Source organism: Natrix helvetica (genome assembly GCF_964273705.1).
Source record: "Natrix helvetica genome assembly, chromosome: 7".
Taxonomy (NCBI): Eukaryota; Metazoa; Chordata; class Lepidosauria; order Squamata; family Natricidae; genus Natrix; species Natrix helvetica.
In genome coordinates, this window is record NC_138558.1 from 2,780,444 (window position 1) to 2,792,946 (window position 12,503).

The window sequence follows — 12,503 nt, forward strand, 5'->3', positions numbered from 1 at the left end:
GATGTTAAGATGTTAAGATGTTAAGGCTGCTCCCGGCGACTGGTTCTGCTTTTTTAGCAGAGGTTATCAAAAAGGCAGGAGAATACAACAACTGCGAGGGGGGGCAAACCTCGTCAGACTCCGGACTCCGGAGGGTACACAAGGGCTCAACCCAGCAGCTGAATCTCTCCCTCATAAATTCCAAGAATTTACGAGTGTCCGAGGTGTTAAAGATCGTAAAAAAACACCTCTAACTGTCTCTTGATCTGACAGGCTAAAAAAAAGCCTGCCATCGGCACCGGGAACAAACCGGAAGTTCCAATCCTTTTCCAATACTTTTTAGCTTCCTCACACGTCCACCATATGTGATAATATGTTTTTAAATAATTTTTATTCAACATTTTTTTAAACATTAAAATCACGGTTACACTTTTATAGCTTTCCGTTATCGGTATTTTTTTTTCTAATTTTGAATTTTCCATTCTAAGGCCTCTTGTTTTATACATATACCTCCTTATTTCATAGTTACTTCTACAATATATACAACATTTACACCTCTGTTACTCTCTAAATATACTTGCCGTAGTTTTAATTTACATTTCCTCCGTCCCTTTGCAGATCCCAACAACATTTATCCGTGGGAACACACCCCTGGCACCAACGATAAATTGGATTTTAGGCATCACAACTACAAGGAGATGAGGAAGGTGGTTTTTTTCTAAATTCTCTTTCCTTAGAAAATAATAATTATTTTTTAATTTTTTTCTTTTATTTTGATTCAAACATCATCTTCCATTAAACTGTTGTCTGAATAACCATATTTTGGGCAAATATTTTATACAATAACAATTACGATTTACAGCCATATTTATTATTTTATCTATTTTTAACTTAATACTAATATATACCATACCTAATACTATAACAATCCTCTTCTTAACTTTATTTAACTTTGTTAAAACATTTTTGTTATTTCACTCCTCTGCTTTCCCCCCCCTCACTTTTCATATTTATTCTCTAACCATTGATAAAATAATTCCCGTATGTTATAATAATCAGATTGTTCCTTCTCTTTTAATTTCAAGTGTGAACCTATTCATTTCTGCACATTCTAATATTTTCCTAATCACATTCTCATCCATAGGGATATCTTCATTGTTTCCTTCACTTGTTCTTCTTCTAGTTTAATATGCAGTAAATAACTATAAAAAATTTTATCACCCTCTCATCAGTTCCTGTTAACATCTTATCCAATTCTGTCAGTTCTGTATAAAAAATATAGTTTTGGACCGTTTTCAGGCTGTTTTTGGCCCTTCCCATCCTGCAATGGAACCGGGAAAAGATCATATCCGATCACCATCAATTCTTCAATTTCAGAGTTTTTAATTGAGAGAAATTTAATTTTCTCCTGGCAGCTGATGAAAAATGTCAGCGAGGCTTGTCCGGATATCACAAGGATATACAGCATCGGGAAAAGTTACCTGGGCTTGAAAATGTACGTCATGGAGATTTCAGACAACCCCGGGCAGCACGAAGTAGGTGAGTGTCATATTATCGGGATGCTCTCTACGTTTTGCAGGAAGAGAGTTTAATCGGAGTTTGTCTGCAGAAGACGGGAATCATGGTTTGTTTCCGTTGACAAGCAGTTACTCTTCCAACTTGGTCCAAGTCAGACTCTATCAAGTTCAGGGGTCTCCAACCTTGGCAACTTTAAGACTTGTGGGCTTCAAGAATTGAACTCTGGGAGTTGAAGTCCACACGTCTTAAAGTTACTTCAACTCCCAGAATTCCCCAGCCAGCCTTGCAATCTAGTTTATCCAGAGTTTTTCAACTTGGGCTAGTTGATTAGACTTCAACTCCCAGAATCCCCCTCTTCTGACCGAGGCTTCTCCAGCAGCACGAAGCCGAGTCCTCGTCTCGATAAACCCCTTTTATTTAATGGACAGTGAATTCCTCTCCAGCAAAGTCTTTCCTCTCCCACAGTCTTCCAAGATAGTCCACAATTACTGACCTCGGAGAGTGGCCAGTGGATAGCTTTCAGATGCCGCAATACTTGGCAAGAATGCAGGAATGAACTAAGTGCCTCCTGCAAGCTCCACTCCCTTTTCACTCCTCTTTTGTTCCCTCTGGGAGGGGCCATTCAACGTCCACCTGTGGCCTTACTCCCAAGTCGACCCTTGTTCTTTGGCTGTTCCCTTCGTCTGGCAGCTCTGCGCATGCGCACACTGGGAACAGGCTCCAGCTGTTCTTCTGCCTCACTGATCTCCGACACTAAAGGCAGCTGATAACTGGCATACGGCCCTGGCCCCCTCTCTGCCTCCGACACAGAGCCCTCATCCGAGCCTTCCCCAGACTCCAGGACTGGAGTCCACCCACGTTCCACTTATCAAGGTTGAGAAACAGATTGAGATTTTCGGGGATCCACAAGTGAGGTCCTTAGGTCCCCCAAGAACACACACACACACACCCCAGGACGTTCTCCTTCCACCATTGTAGGAGAACCCGAGTTCCGCTACGTGGCCGGCATGCATGGCAACGAGGCTCTGGGCCGGGAGCTGGTGCTGAACCTGATGGAGTATCTGTGCCAGGAATACAAGCAGGGTAACCCTCGCGTCCGGAGGCTGGTCACCGAGACCCGGATCCACCTGATGCCCTCCATGAACCCCGATGGTTACGAGACGGCCTACAAGCTGGTGCGTGGCACTGTGTGTGTGTCTGTGTGTGGGAGTCTGTCTGTCTGTCCTTGGAGAGCCACCCCATTCCTCTGCCCAACTCTGCTTTCCTCTACCAAAATAGCCCTTGTGGGAATGATTTCGCAAAAGCCTTGCAACCCCCCCCCCCCAAAATAAAGTTTAAAGTCAGTTTCTGGCGTGAAGGGGCCACGTTTGGACAGGTTCGATCCGGAAAGGCCCCCAAATCTCACTTACAAAGGAAATCCCACTTCCATCCAGGGTGGGCTGGAGAATAGCGAGAAGATCTTTCTTTCTTTTTTTCTTTTCTTTCTTTCTCTTTCTTTTGCTTGCCTGCTTCCTCCCATTTTCTTTCATTCATTCCTTTCCTTGCTCCTTCCTTCCTCCCTCCCTTCCCTTTTCTTTCTTTCTTTCCTTCCTTTTCTTTCTCTTCCTTCCTCCATTTTCTTTTCCTTCGTCCCTCCCTCCTTTCTTCCTCCTTCCTTCCTCCCTGCCTCTTTCCCTTCCTTCCCTCCTCCCTTCCTTCCTCTATTCCTTCTTCCCAACCTTCCCCTCCCTCTCTCCTGCCTTCTTTCCTTCTTTCTTTCCTTCCTTTTCCTTCTCTTTCTTCCTCCTTCTTCCTTTCTTTATTCTTTCCTCCCTCCCTCCCTTCCTTTTTATCATTTCTTTCCTTCCTTTTCTTTCTCTTTCTTCCTCCTTTTTCTTTTCCTTCCTCTCTCTCTTCCTCTCTTTCTCCTCCCTCCCTGCCTCTTTCTTTCCCTTCCCTTCCTACTTCCTCTTCCCTCCCTCCTTCCCTCTCTTCCTTCTCCTTTCTCTATTCCTTCCTTCCTTCCTCCCTCCCTCCCTTCCCCCTCCTTCTTCCTTCCTTCCCTCCCTCCTTCCCAGTTAAAAACTCACACTTCAGTCCATACTCAAACAAAGCAATCAAATGGGGCTCCCTAGACCAACTCATCAAACCAGTCTTCAAAACTTTGGGGAAAAGCAGCAAAGGCGGAGCCAATCTTATCCCTGGAGAAGGAGGTTCCACAGGGAGGGAGCCACCACCGAGAAGGCCCTTTTCCCTGGTTCCTCCAGATGGACCTCCTTGGTAGCTGAGTCCCACCCCAGGGCCTGCCTTCCTGCTCAGGGGGGCCGGGAAAGATGTAAGTGGGGAGTGGATTACCGAGCTCCCCATGCCAGTCCATCCGGAGGGGCACCGGATGGTGAGGTCTCCATCCCCTCCTTTCTCTGGCGATTCTGCAGGGCTCGGAGATGTCCGGCTGGGCGATGGGCCGATGGACGTACGAAGGCTTTGATCTCAACCACAACTTTGCCGACCTCAATACGCAGCTGTGGGATGCCGAGGATGCCGAGCTGGTGCCCCAAAAGTTCCCCAACCATTACATCCCCATCCCGGAGTCGTATACCTTCCCCAACGCCACGGTAAGTCTCACGCAGGTGCCCCCTTAGCAGAGGGCTGGCCCGGATGCCCAGCTTCCTCCCTCTTGTTGCCTCTACTCCTCCCCTCCCCTCTTTCAAGCCTTGGTTCTGCCATAGACCAATTGGACACAGATGGGCCGCGGTGGCCGACCGCATGGAAGCTCAAAGCTTCCTCTTTTGGGGGGCTAAGTGAGCCAGTAGTTAAGTGAGTTCTCTTCCATTTTACGACCGTCCTTGCCACGGTTGTTAAGGGAAAAGACTGCAGTTGCTGAGTTAGCAACATGGTCGTTTAACTGAATCTGGGTCCCCCATGGACGTTGCTTGTCGGAAGGTCGCCAAAGGGGATCGTGTGACCTCGGGACGCCGTCATAAATATGAGCCAGTAGCCAAGCGTCTGAATTTTCATTAGGTGAGCATGGGGATGCTGCAACGGCCGTGTGAAAAGTGGCTGTAAGTCAACTTTTCTCAGTTGTAACTTTGAATGGTCACGAAACAAATGGTTGTAAGTCGAGGACCACCTGAAAAAGCAATCCATGGGATTGTTAAAATGCACTTTAACAATTGTTCCTCAGCCAGCCAGCCTTGCGGACTTCAATTCCCAGAATTCCTCAGAGGCCAGTTTTGGGGATTTCAACTCCTAGAATTCCTCAACCGGCCAGCCTTGTGGCCTTCAACTCCCAGAATTCCTCAACAGCCAGTCCTGGGGACTTCAACTCCCAGCATTCCTCAGTGGCCAGCCTTCGGACTTCAATTCCCAGAATTCCTCAGTGGCCAGTTTTGGGGACTTCAATTCCCAGAATTCCTCAGCGGCCAGTTTTGGGGACTTCACCTCCCAGAATTCCTCAGCGGCCAGTTTTGGGGACTTCAACTCCCAGAATTCCTCAGCGGCCAGTTTTGGGGACTTCAATTCCCAGAATTCCTCAGCGGCCAGTTTTGGGGACTTCAACTCCCAGAATTCCTCAGCGGCCAGTTTTGGGGACTTCAACTCCCAGAATTCCTCAGCGGCCAGTTTTGGGGACTTCAACTCCCAGAATTCCTCAGCGGCCAGTTTTGGGGACTTCAATTCCCAGAATTCCTCAGCGGCCAGTTTTGGGGACTTCAACTCCCAGAATTCCTCAGCGGCCAGTTTTGGGGACTTCAACTCCCAGAATTCCTCAGCGGCCAGTTTTGGGGACTTCAACTCCCAGAATTCCTCAGCGGCCAGTTTTGGGGACTTCAACTCCCAGAATTCCTCAGCGGCCAGTTTTGGGGACTTCAACTCCCAGAATTCCTCAGCGGCCAGTTTTGGGGACTTCAACTCCCAGAATTCCTCAGCGTCCAGTCTTGTGGCCTTCACCTCCCAGAATTCCTCAGTCGGCCAGTTTTGGGGACTTCAACTCCCAGAATTCCTCAGCGTCCAGTCTTGTGGCCTTCACCTCCCAGAATTCCTCAGTCGGCCAGCCTTGTGGCCTTCACCTCCCAGAATTCCTCAGTCGGCCAGCCTTGTGGCCTTCAATTCTCAGAATTCCTCAGCCAACCTTGTGGCCTTCAACTCCCAGAATTCCTCAGTCGGCCAGTTTTGGGGACTTCAACTCCCAGAATTCCTCAGCGTCCAGTCTTGTGGCCTTCACCTCCCAGAATTCCTCAGTCGGCCAGCCTTGTGGCCTTCACCTCCCAGAATTCCTCAGTCGGCCAGCCTTGTGGCCTTCAATTCTCAGAATTCCTCAGCCAGATAGCCTTTTGGCCTTCAACTGCCAGAATTCCTCAGCCGGCTGGCCTTGTGGCCTTCAACTCCCAGAATTCCTCAGCCAACCTTGTGGCCTTCAACTCCCAGAATTCCTCAGCCAGCCATGCTGGCTGAGGAATTGTGGGAGTTGAATGCCACAAGTTGTAAAGTTGCCCCAGGTTGGAGACCCCTGCCCGAAAGGGAGGGGATCTCTGCTCTGGCTCATCCTGTTTTTTTCCTGCCAAGGTTGCCCCAGAAACCCGGGCAGTTATCAGCTGGATGCAGCGCTATCCTTTCGTGCTGAGCGCCAACCTGCACGGAGGGGAGCTGGTGGTGACCTACCCCTTCGACATGACCCGCACCTATTGGAAAGCCCAGGAGCTGACCCCCACCGCCGACGACGCCGTCTTCCGATGGCTGGCCACCGTCTACGCCACCTCCAACCTGGTGATGGTAGATGACGAACGGCGGCTGTGCCACTACGAGGACTTCATGCAGGAGGGAAACATCATCAACGGAGCCAACTGGCACACTGTGCCGGGAAGTAGGTGAACGGGACATCCTCCATGAGGACTAGCAGTAAAGGGTTGTCCCAAAGGTGCTTTGTTTTCAAAAGGCAACTGGATTTTCTGGTGTTTCTTTGAATCTGAGGACAGAGATAAACCTCCAAGTGGCCTCAACGATCCTTTAAAAAGGATGCAAATGACCAGCTGTCCGCAAGGAGTATCAATCCTTCCTTTCCCCACCATCCAGTCAGAGCTGAACAAGATTCTTTGAAGACGTTTCGCTTCCCATCCAAGAACCTTCATCAGCTCTGACTGGATGGTGGGGAAAGGAAGGATTGATATTCCTTGGAGACAGCTGGTCATTTGCATCCTTTTTAGAGGGTTGTTGAGGCCACTTGGAAGTTGGTCTGTGTCCTCAGGGTCACCAGAGTCATTGAGAAGTTGGAGCTGTGCTTCCTGCAGGAGGTTTTTAGTCCTGTGTCCCTTCACTGTTGAACAGAGGCGCACACTCACAATGTAGACTCCTCCTCAACAGCCTGCGACTGTCTTCAAAATACTGATTTCTGGGACAGCACCTGAACCATTACACCAAACTGTCCCTTGTTACATCACTTGTGGGTTAAGCCCCATCAGAAGAAGAGGTTCCCCAGGGCAGGGGTCCCCAACCTTGGGCTGCGGCCACATGACTGGCTGGCTAGTGCGTGTGCATGTATGCACATGCGCACAGACCTCGTGTTGGTGTTATCAAAAGCGTCGCACAATCACTACCATTGCCACTCTGCATCGCGCGCACAGCCACATTCGCACATGGGCATGCGCGTGTAAGGGGCCCTCCTCCGCCCTTCCCCCCTCCCACCTCCGAGCCACTGACCCAGAAAGGTTGGGGAACTCTGGCCCCAGGGTCAAAGCGACGATTGCTCAGGTTCTCTTCCCTTGCAGGTATGAACGACTTCAGCTACCTGCACACCAACTGCTTTGAGGTGACCATTGAACTCTCCTGCGACAAATTCCCACACGAGTCGGAGCTTCCCCAGGAGTGGGAGAACAACAAGGAATCCCTGTTGCTGTACATGGAACAGGTAGGGGGGGTCCCCTGTATCCACCCCCCCTCCAATCCTGTGTTTTAACCCAGGATCCTGGGACCGGTTCCAAACTTTGATAAATCCTGTGGGAGATCCCGGCAAAGTGATCATCTGGGCAGCCCAGTTCCTTGCATGCAGGCTGTCCTTGACTTACGACCACAATTGAGGAGCCCAACATTTCCGTTGCTAAGCGAGATGGTTGTTGAGGCAACTTTGCCCCATCGTACAACTTCTCCTGTCGCAGTTGTTTCACTGCCGGGGGGCGGGAGGGTTAGTAACCCGGTTGTTTTGCTGATTAGAAGGTCGCAAAAGGGGATCACAGGGACACGGCAACCGTCGTAAATACGAGTCAGTTGCCAAGTGTCCAAATTTTGATCCCCGTGACCACAGGTGCAGTCATAAATGTGAACAACATCATAAGTCATCATTTCAGTGCCGTTGTAGCTTCAAACGGTCACTAAACAAACCGTTGCAAGTCGAGGACTCTCTATATTTCACATGTAGATTCCACTCTGGCAGAAGACTTGAGAACGGCAACATGGGATTTGGTATTCAGGAAGTCCTCTGACTTATGACCGTAATTGAACCATAAGCCATGCCGGACCTAAGTCATGTCCATCATTAAGCAGGTCATTACGTGGCTGTGCCAATCTTTTTTTTTGTGGCAGTCGTTAAGTGAATCGCCACAATTAGGCAAGCCCATTGTCCACAATGGGTGTTTTTTGTTGCTTCTGTGCCCTGACACGGGACTAGAACTCACCACCTCCTGCTCTCTAGTTGGGTGCCTTAACCAAAATCTGCTAGCTAATCGTTTGCCTCCTTTCAGATCCACCGAGGGATAAAGGGGGTCGTCCGGGACAAAGACACAGAGCAAGGACTCGCCGATGCCATCATTTCTGTTGACGGCATCAATCATGATATCAGGACAGGTAGCGAAAGGCCGGGCAAGGTCCATGTGGGCAGCTGATGCAACGGCCCCTCTTCCGTTGACCAATAAAGGAGAACCTTTGTAGCTCAGGGTTAAATTGGGGGTCCTTGGTGCTCTCTCAGCTGGGTGGTTTTTGTCAGAGTTTGTTGCATGAATTCAAATCCAGAAAGCCCACACGGACAACCGATGCAGCTGGATTCATTAACTCCTTTATATACATCAGAATAGATGACTCAGTGTACAACACCAACAGGAGGTTCTTCCAAGTAAACGCAAGGCAGGAGAGCTACAGGCAAACACCAGCAGTTAGCTTCATTTCAGTTTACTTCTCAGAGCAGCAGACTGCTTAAGTTTCTGTTTCAATTCTCTGGACAGACACAGATCTGTCTAAGCTCCCATTGGCTGACTTAGTTGCTGTGTCTGTTGATTGGCTGACCTTGTTCCCATGTCTCTCCCAGTCATGAATATTTTAACAGGTTTCCTTGCAGATGTCTCATGAGCCAACTAGGTAATTTCATCAGTGCTGTTGAACATTTACTGATGATGTTACCTAGTTGGGTAGTGAAACATCTGCTAGAAAACATCCAGGCTCAGAGGGCCCTAAGGACCACACAGTCGTCCTCCTCCTTCTCTCCACAAACCCCACTTCCTTCTAGCACTGATAATATTCCTTAGTTGGGTAACAAAGCGTCTGCAAGAAAACCACCAAGCTCAGAGAGCACTAAGGACCCCACAGTCGTCGTCGTTCTCCTCCTCCTCCTCCTCCTCCTCCTCCTCCTCCTCCTCCTCCTCCTCCTCCTCCTCCTCCTCCTCCTCCTCCTCCTCCTCCTCCTCCTCCTCCTCCACCTCTTCTCCACAAACCTTACTCCTTCTATCACTGATAGTATTCCCTAGTTGGGTAATGAAACGTCTGCAAGAAAACCACCAAGCTGAGAGAGCATTCTCTTCCATTTCTCCCCTGGCAGCTTTCGACGGGGACTACTGGCGCCTTCTCAACCCTGGCGAATACGAGGTGACCGCCTCGGCCGAGGGCTACCACCCCGTCAGCCGAACCTGCCACGTCACCTACGAGGACAACCCCACCCTCTGCGACTTCCGCCTGACCAAGACCCCCAAGCAGCGTCTGAGGGAGATCCTGGCAAAGGGCGGGAAGGTGCCCAAGGACCTCGCTCTGCGCCTGCGCCAGCTGCGTCTACGCCAACTGCAGGCCCAGGGACAGGCCCAGTGAGGGCAAGGAAGGGCCGTCAGGCAGGGCCCTGAGGAGAACGTGGCTCTTGGGCCCTTCTTCTGCCTGGGGCCCTTTTGGTTGGGGAGGGGGTGGCGAGAATGCCGGCCCTTGGCCCACAAAGGATGAATGCGCCTTCTGGAACTTTCAAAAGAACGGCGATATCCAAGCCTGGCATTTTACGGAAGAATATTGTTGATAGCTTTACCAATGCCTGAACATTTCTCTTTCCTTCCTTCCTTCCTTCCTTCCTTCCTCTCCTTTTCCCCTCTCTTTCGTTTCCCTTTACTTCCTCCATTTCCTTTCCCTCCTTCCTTTCTCTTTCTCCTCCCTTCATTCCTGTTTTCTTCCTTCCTTTCCATCTTTCCTTTCATTGTCTTTCTCTTAGCGTTTCCTTCCTCTCTCCCTCTCCTTTTTTGTTTCCTTTTTCCTTTCTTCCCTCGCTTCCATCCTCTACACCTCCTTCCTCCCTCTCCTCCCCATCTTTCTTTCCTTTCTCCCTTCCTTTCTCCCTCCTTCCTTCCTTCCTTCCTCTCATCTCCTTTTGCTTCGCACCTCCCTCCTTCCTTCGTTTTCTCTCATCGCCTTCCCTTCCTTCCTCTCTCCTCCCCTCCTGTCTTCTTCTCCTTCCGTCCTCCCTCTCCTCCCTTCCTTTCTTCTTCTCCTTCCTTCCTTCCCCCTCTCCCCCCTTCCTTTCTTCCTTTCTTCTCATCCCTTCCTTCCTCCCTCTCCTCCCTTTCTTTCTTTCTTTCTTGCTTCTTCTCCTTCCTTCCCTCTCTCCTGCCTTCCTTCCTTTCTTCCTTGCTTCTCCTCCCTCCCTCCCTTCCTTCCTCCCTCGCTCCTTCCTTGCTTCTCATCCCTTCCTTCCTCCCTCCCTCTCCTCCCTTCCTTTCTTCTTCTCCTTCCTTCCTTCCTCCCTCTCTCCTTCCTTGCCTCTCATCCTTTCCTTCCTTCCTTCCTTCCCTCTGCGTCAAACACTAAAGGTCAGTTCCATCTTAAGACAGACTGCCTGTAAGTCACTCAGAAAACGGGGATGGATTTCTAGAGCTGCTGGGTTTCTTTGAAGCTCCCACCTTTATGGTCCTGTTTTCTCCCTCTTTTCTGTCCTGCCTTAAGCTCAGGATTGAAGGGGCTGCTTGCCACCTCTTAAAGCAGAGAATGTGCTCTGCTCACGGACAGAGGCCCTCTCTTCTCTTCTCCCCTCATCTCTCCCACAGGCATAAAAACTGAAGTTGCGGGGATATCGTAGCTAAAAGACAACAGGCAGTCCTCGACTTATGACCACCATTGACCCACTCCCCCACAGTTCTGTGCGGGACAGTTGCTCAGTGAGTTTGGTCCCATTTTACAACCTTTCTTGCTACCATTGCAAAGCAAATCCCTGCATTTGTTAAGCGAATCCCTCAGTTGTTAAGCGAATAAATAGGAGTTGCCATTGGGGGGATCGCCGCAACGGTCGTAAGTGTGAAACACGGTCCTAAGTCGCTTTTTTTCAGTGCCGTCGTAACTTCAAACGGTCATTAAACAAACAGTTGTAAGTCAAGGACTACCTGTACGCCTCCTACAACTTAGCCACCTATCCCGTCTATATTCTATCTAAATGGTTTTCTTAAGTCCCAAGTACTGGAATGAGGCCAAATGGGTCACAGCTTTGGGGCTGGCAGGCTGGCCCTGCCAGAATGGGCTGTGCTTCTCCGGATGGGAGGCCACAGGGGGCTTGCGGGCAATGTTTGGGGCGGGCAGGAGAATCCTGGCTTACGGTTTCCATGAAAATGCGGACATTGCCGTGCCCTTGCAAGTCAAGGGGCTTTTTCGAAGAGTTTTAACCAAATAAATTCTTTGGATATTTAATCTTCCCAGGTTTGAGTGCTGCTGCTTTTTATTCTCTCGCCTTCCCAGGACGACAAAGGCAACACACCGAGTTGCCAAGTAGCATAGTCACACAACTCCTTGCTGGTTAGGTCCGAGTGTACGATCTGCCCGAAATATTATTAGAAGGGATGAGTTGTCAGCCCAATGAGGAGTGGAAAAATGAAACGGGCTTATGATAGATGGATGGATGGATAAGATAGATAATACAATAATACAATACTGGCCCGATGGATGGAATGGAAGGAAAGGAAGGGAGGGACGGAGGAAGGTAGTAGGTGAATAGATGGATGGATGGATAAGATAGATAGATGGATGGAAGGAAAGGAAGGAAGATGATAGATGATGGATGGATGGATGGATGGATAAGAGATAGATGGATGATTATGGATAGGTAAGATGGATGGATGGAAGGAAAGGAATCGCCCCGAGTCCCTTTGGGGAGAGGGGGCGGTATAAAAGTCCAAATAAAATCAAAGTCAAAGTCAAAGGAAGGAAAGGAAGGGAGGGAGAGAGGAAGATGATAGATGAATAGATGGATGGATGGATGGATGGATGGATAAGAGATAGATGGATGATGATGGATAGATAAGATGGATGGATGGAAGGAAAGGAAGGAAGATGATAGATGATGGATAGATAAGATGATAGATAGATAGGTAGGTAGATAGATAGATAGATAGATAGATAGATAGATAGATAGATGATAGATAGATAGATAGATAGATAGATGATAGATAGATGATAGATGGAAAGGAAGGAAAGAAGATGAATGAATGGATGGAAGGAAGGAAGGAAGGAAGGAAGGAAGGAAGGAAAGGAAGGAAGGAAGATGATAGATGAATAGATGGATGATGATGATGGATAGATAGATAGATAGATAGATAGATAGATAGATAGATAGATAGATAGATAGATAGATAGATAGATAGATAGATAGATAGATAGATGGAAGGAAAGGATGGAAGGAAGGAAGATGAACAGATGGATGGATGGATGATGACGGCTGTTTAGCTCCCTAGGCATCCTGGGAATCGTAGTCCCGATGCCCTGAACGGGCGCCAGGGGCATAAGACCGGATCTGCGCCTGCGCAGCCGAC

The 12,503-nt window shown here is 49.1% G+C and overlaps 1 protein-coding gene across 1 annotated transcript; it reads left to right on the forward strand.

Moving 5' to 3' along the window:
* Positions 1 to 591: 591 nt before the first annotated feature.
* Positions 592 to 11,393, forward strand: LOC309395394 (putative carboxypeptidase X1). The gene is made up of 8 exons (XM_081959592.1): positions 592 to 686; positions 1,395 to 1,518; positions 2,476 to 2,672; positions 3,912 to 4,091; positions 6,040 to 6,337; positions 7,239 to 7,378; positions 8,208 to 8,310; positions 9,275 to 11,393. The coding sequence occupies exons 1-8, from the start codon at positions 678 to 680 to the stop codon at positions 9,535 to 9,537; spliced, it is 1,314 nt and encodes a 437-aa protein (XP_081815718.1). The 5' UTR covers positions 592 to 677; the 3' UTR covers positions 9,538 to 11,393.
* Positions 11,394 to 12,503: the final 1,110 nt, after the last annotated feature.

Excerpts from the sequence above, each read along its gene's own strand:
- LOC309395394 (XM_081959592.1), top strand. Across the intron at positions 4,092-6,039 it reads ATACCTTCCCCAACGCCACG|GTTGCCCCAGAAACCCGGGC; the intron begins GTAAGTCTCACG and ends TTTCCTGCCAAG. Across the intron at positions 8,311-9,274 it reads CAATCATGATATCAGGACAG|CTTTCGACGGGGACTACTGG; the intron begins GTAGCGAAAGGC and ends CTCCCCTGGCAG.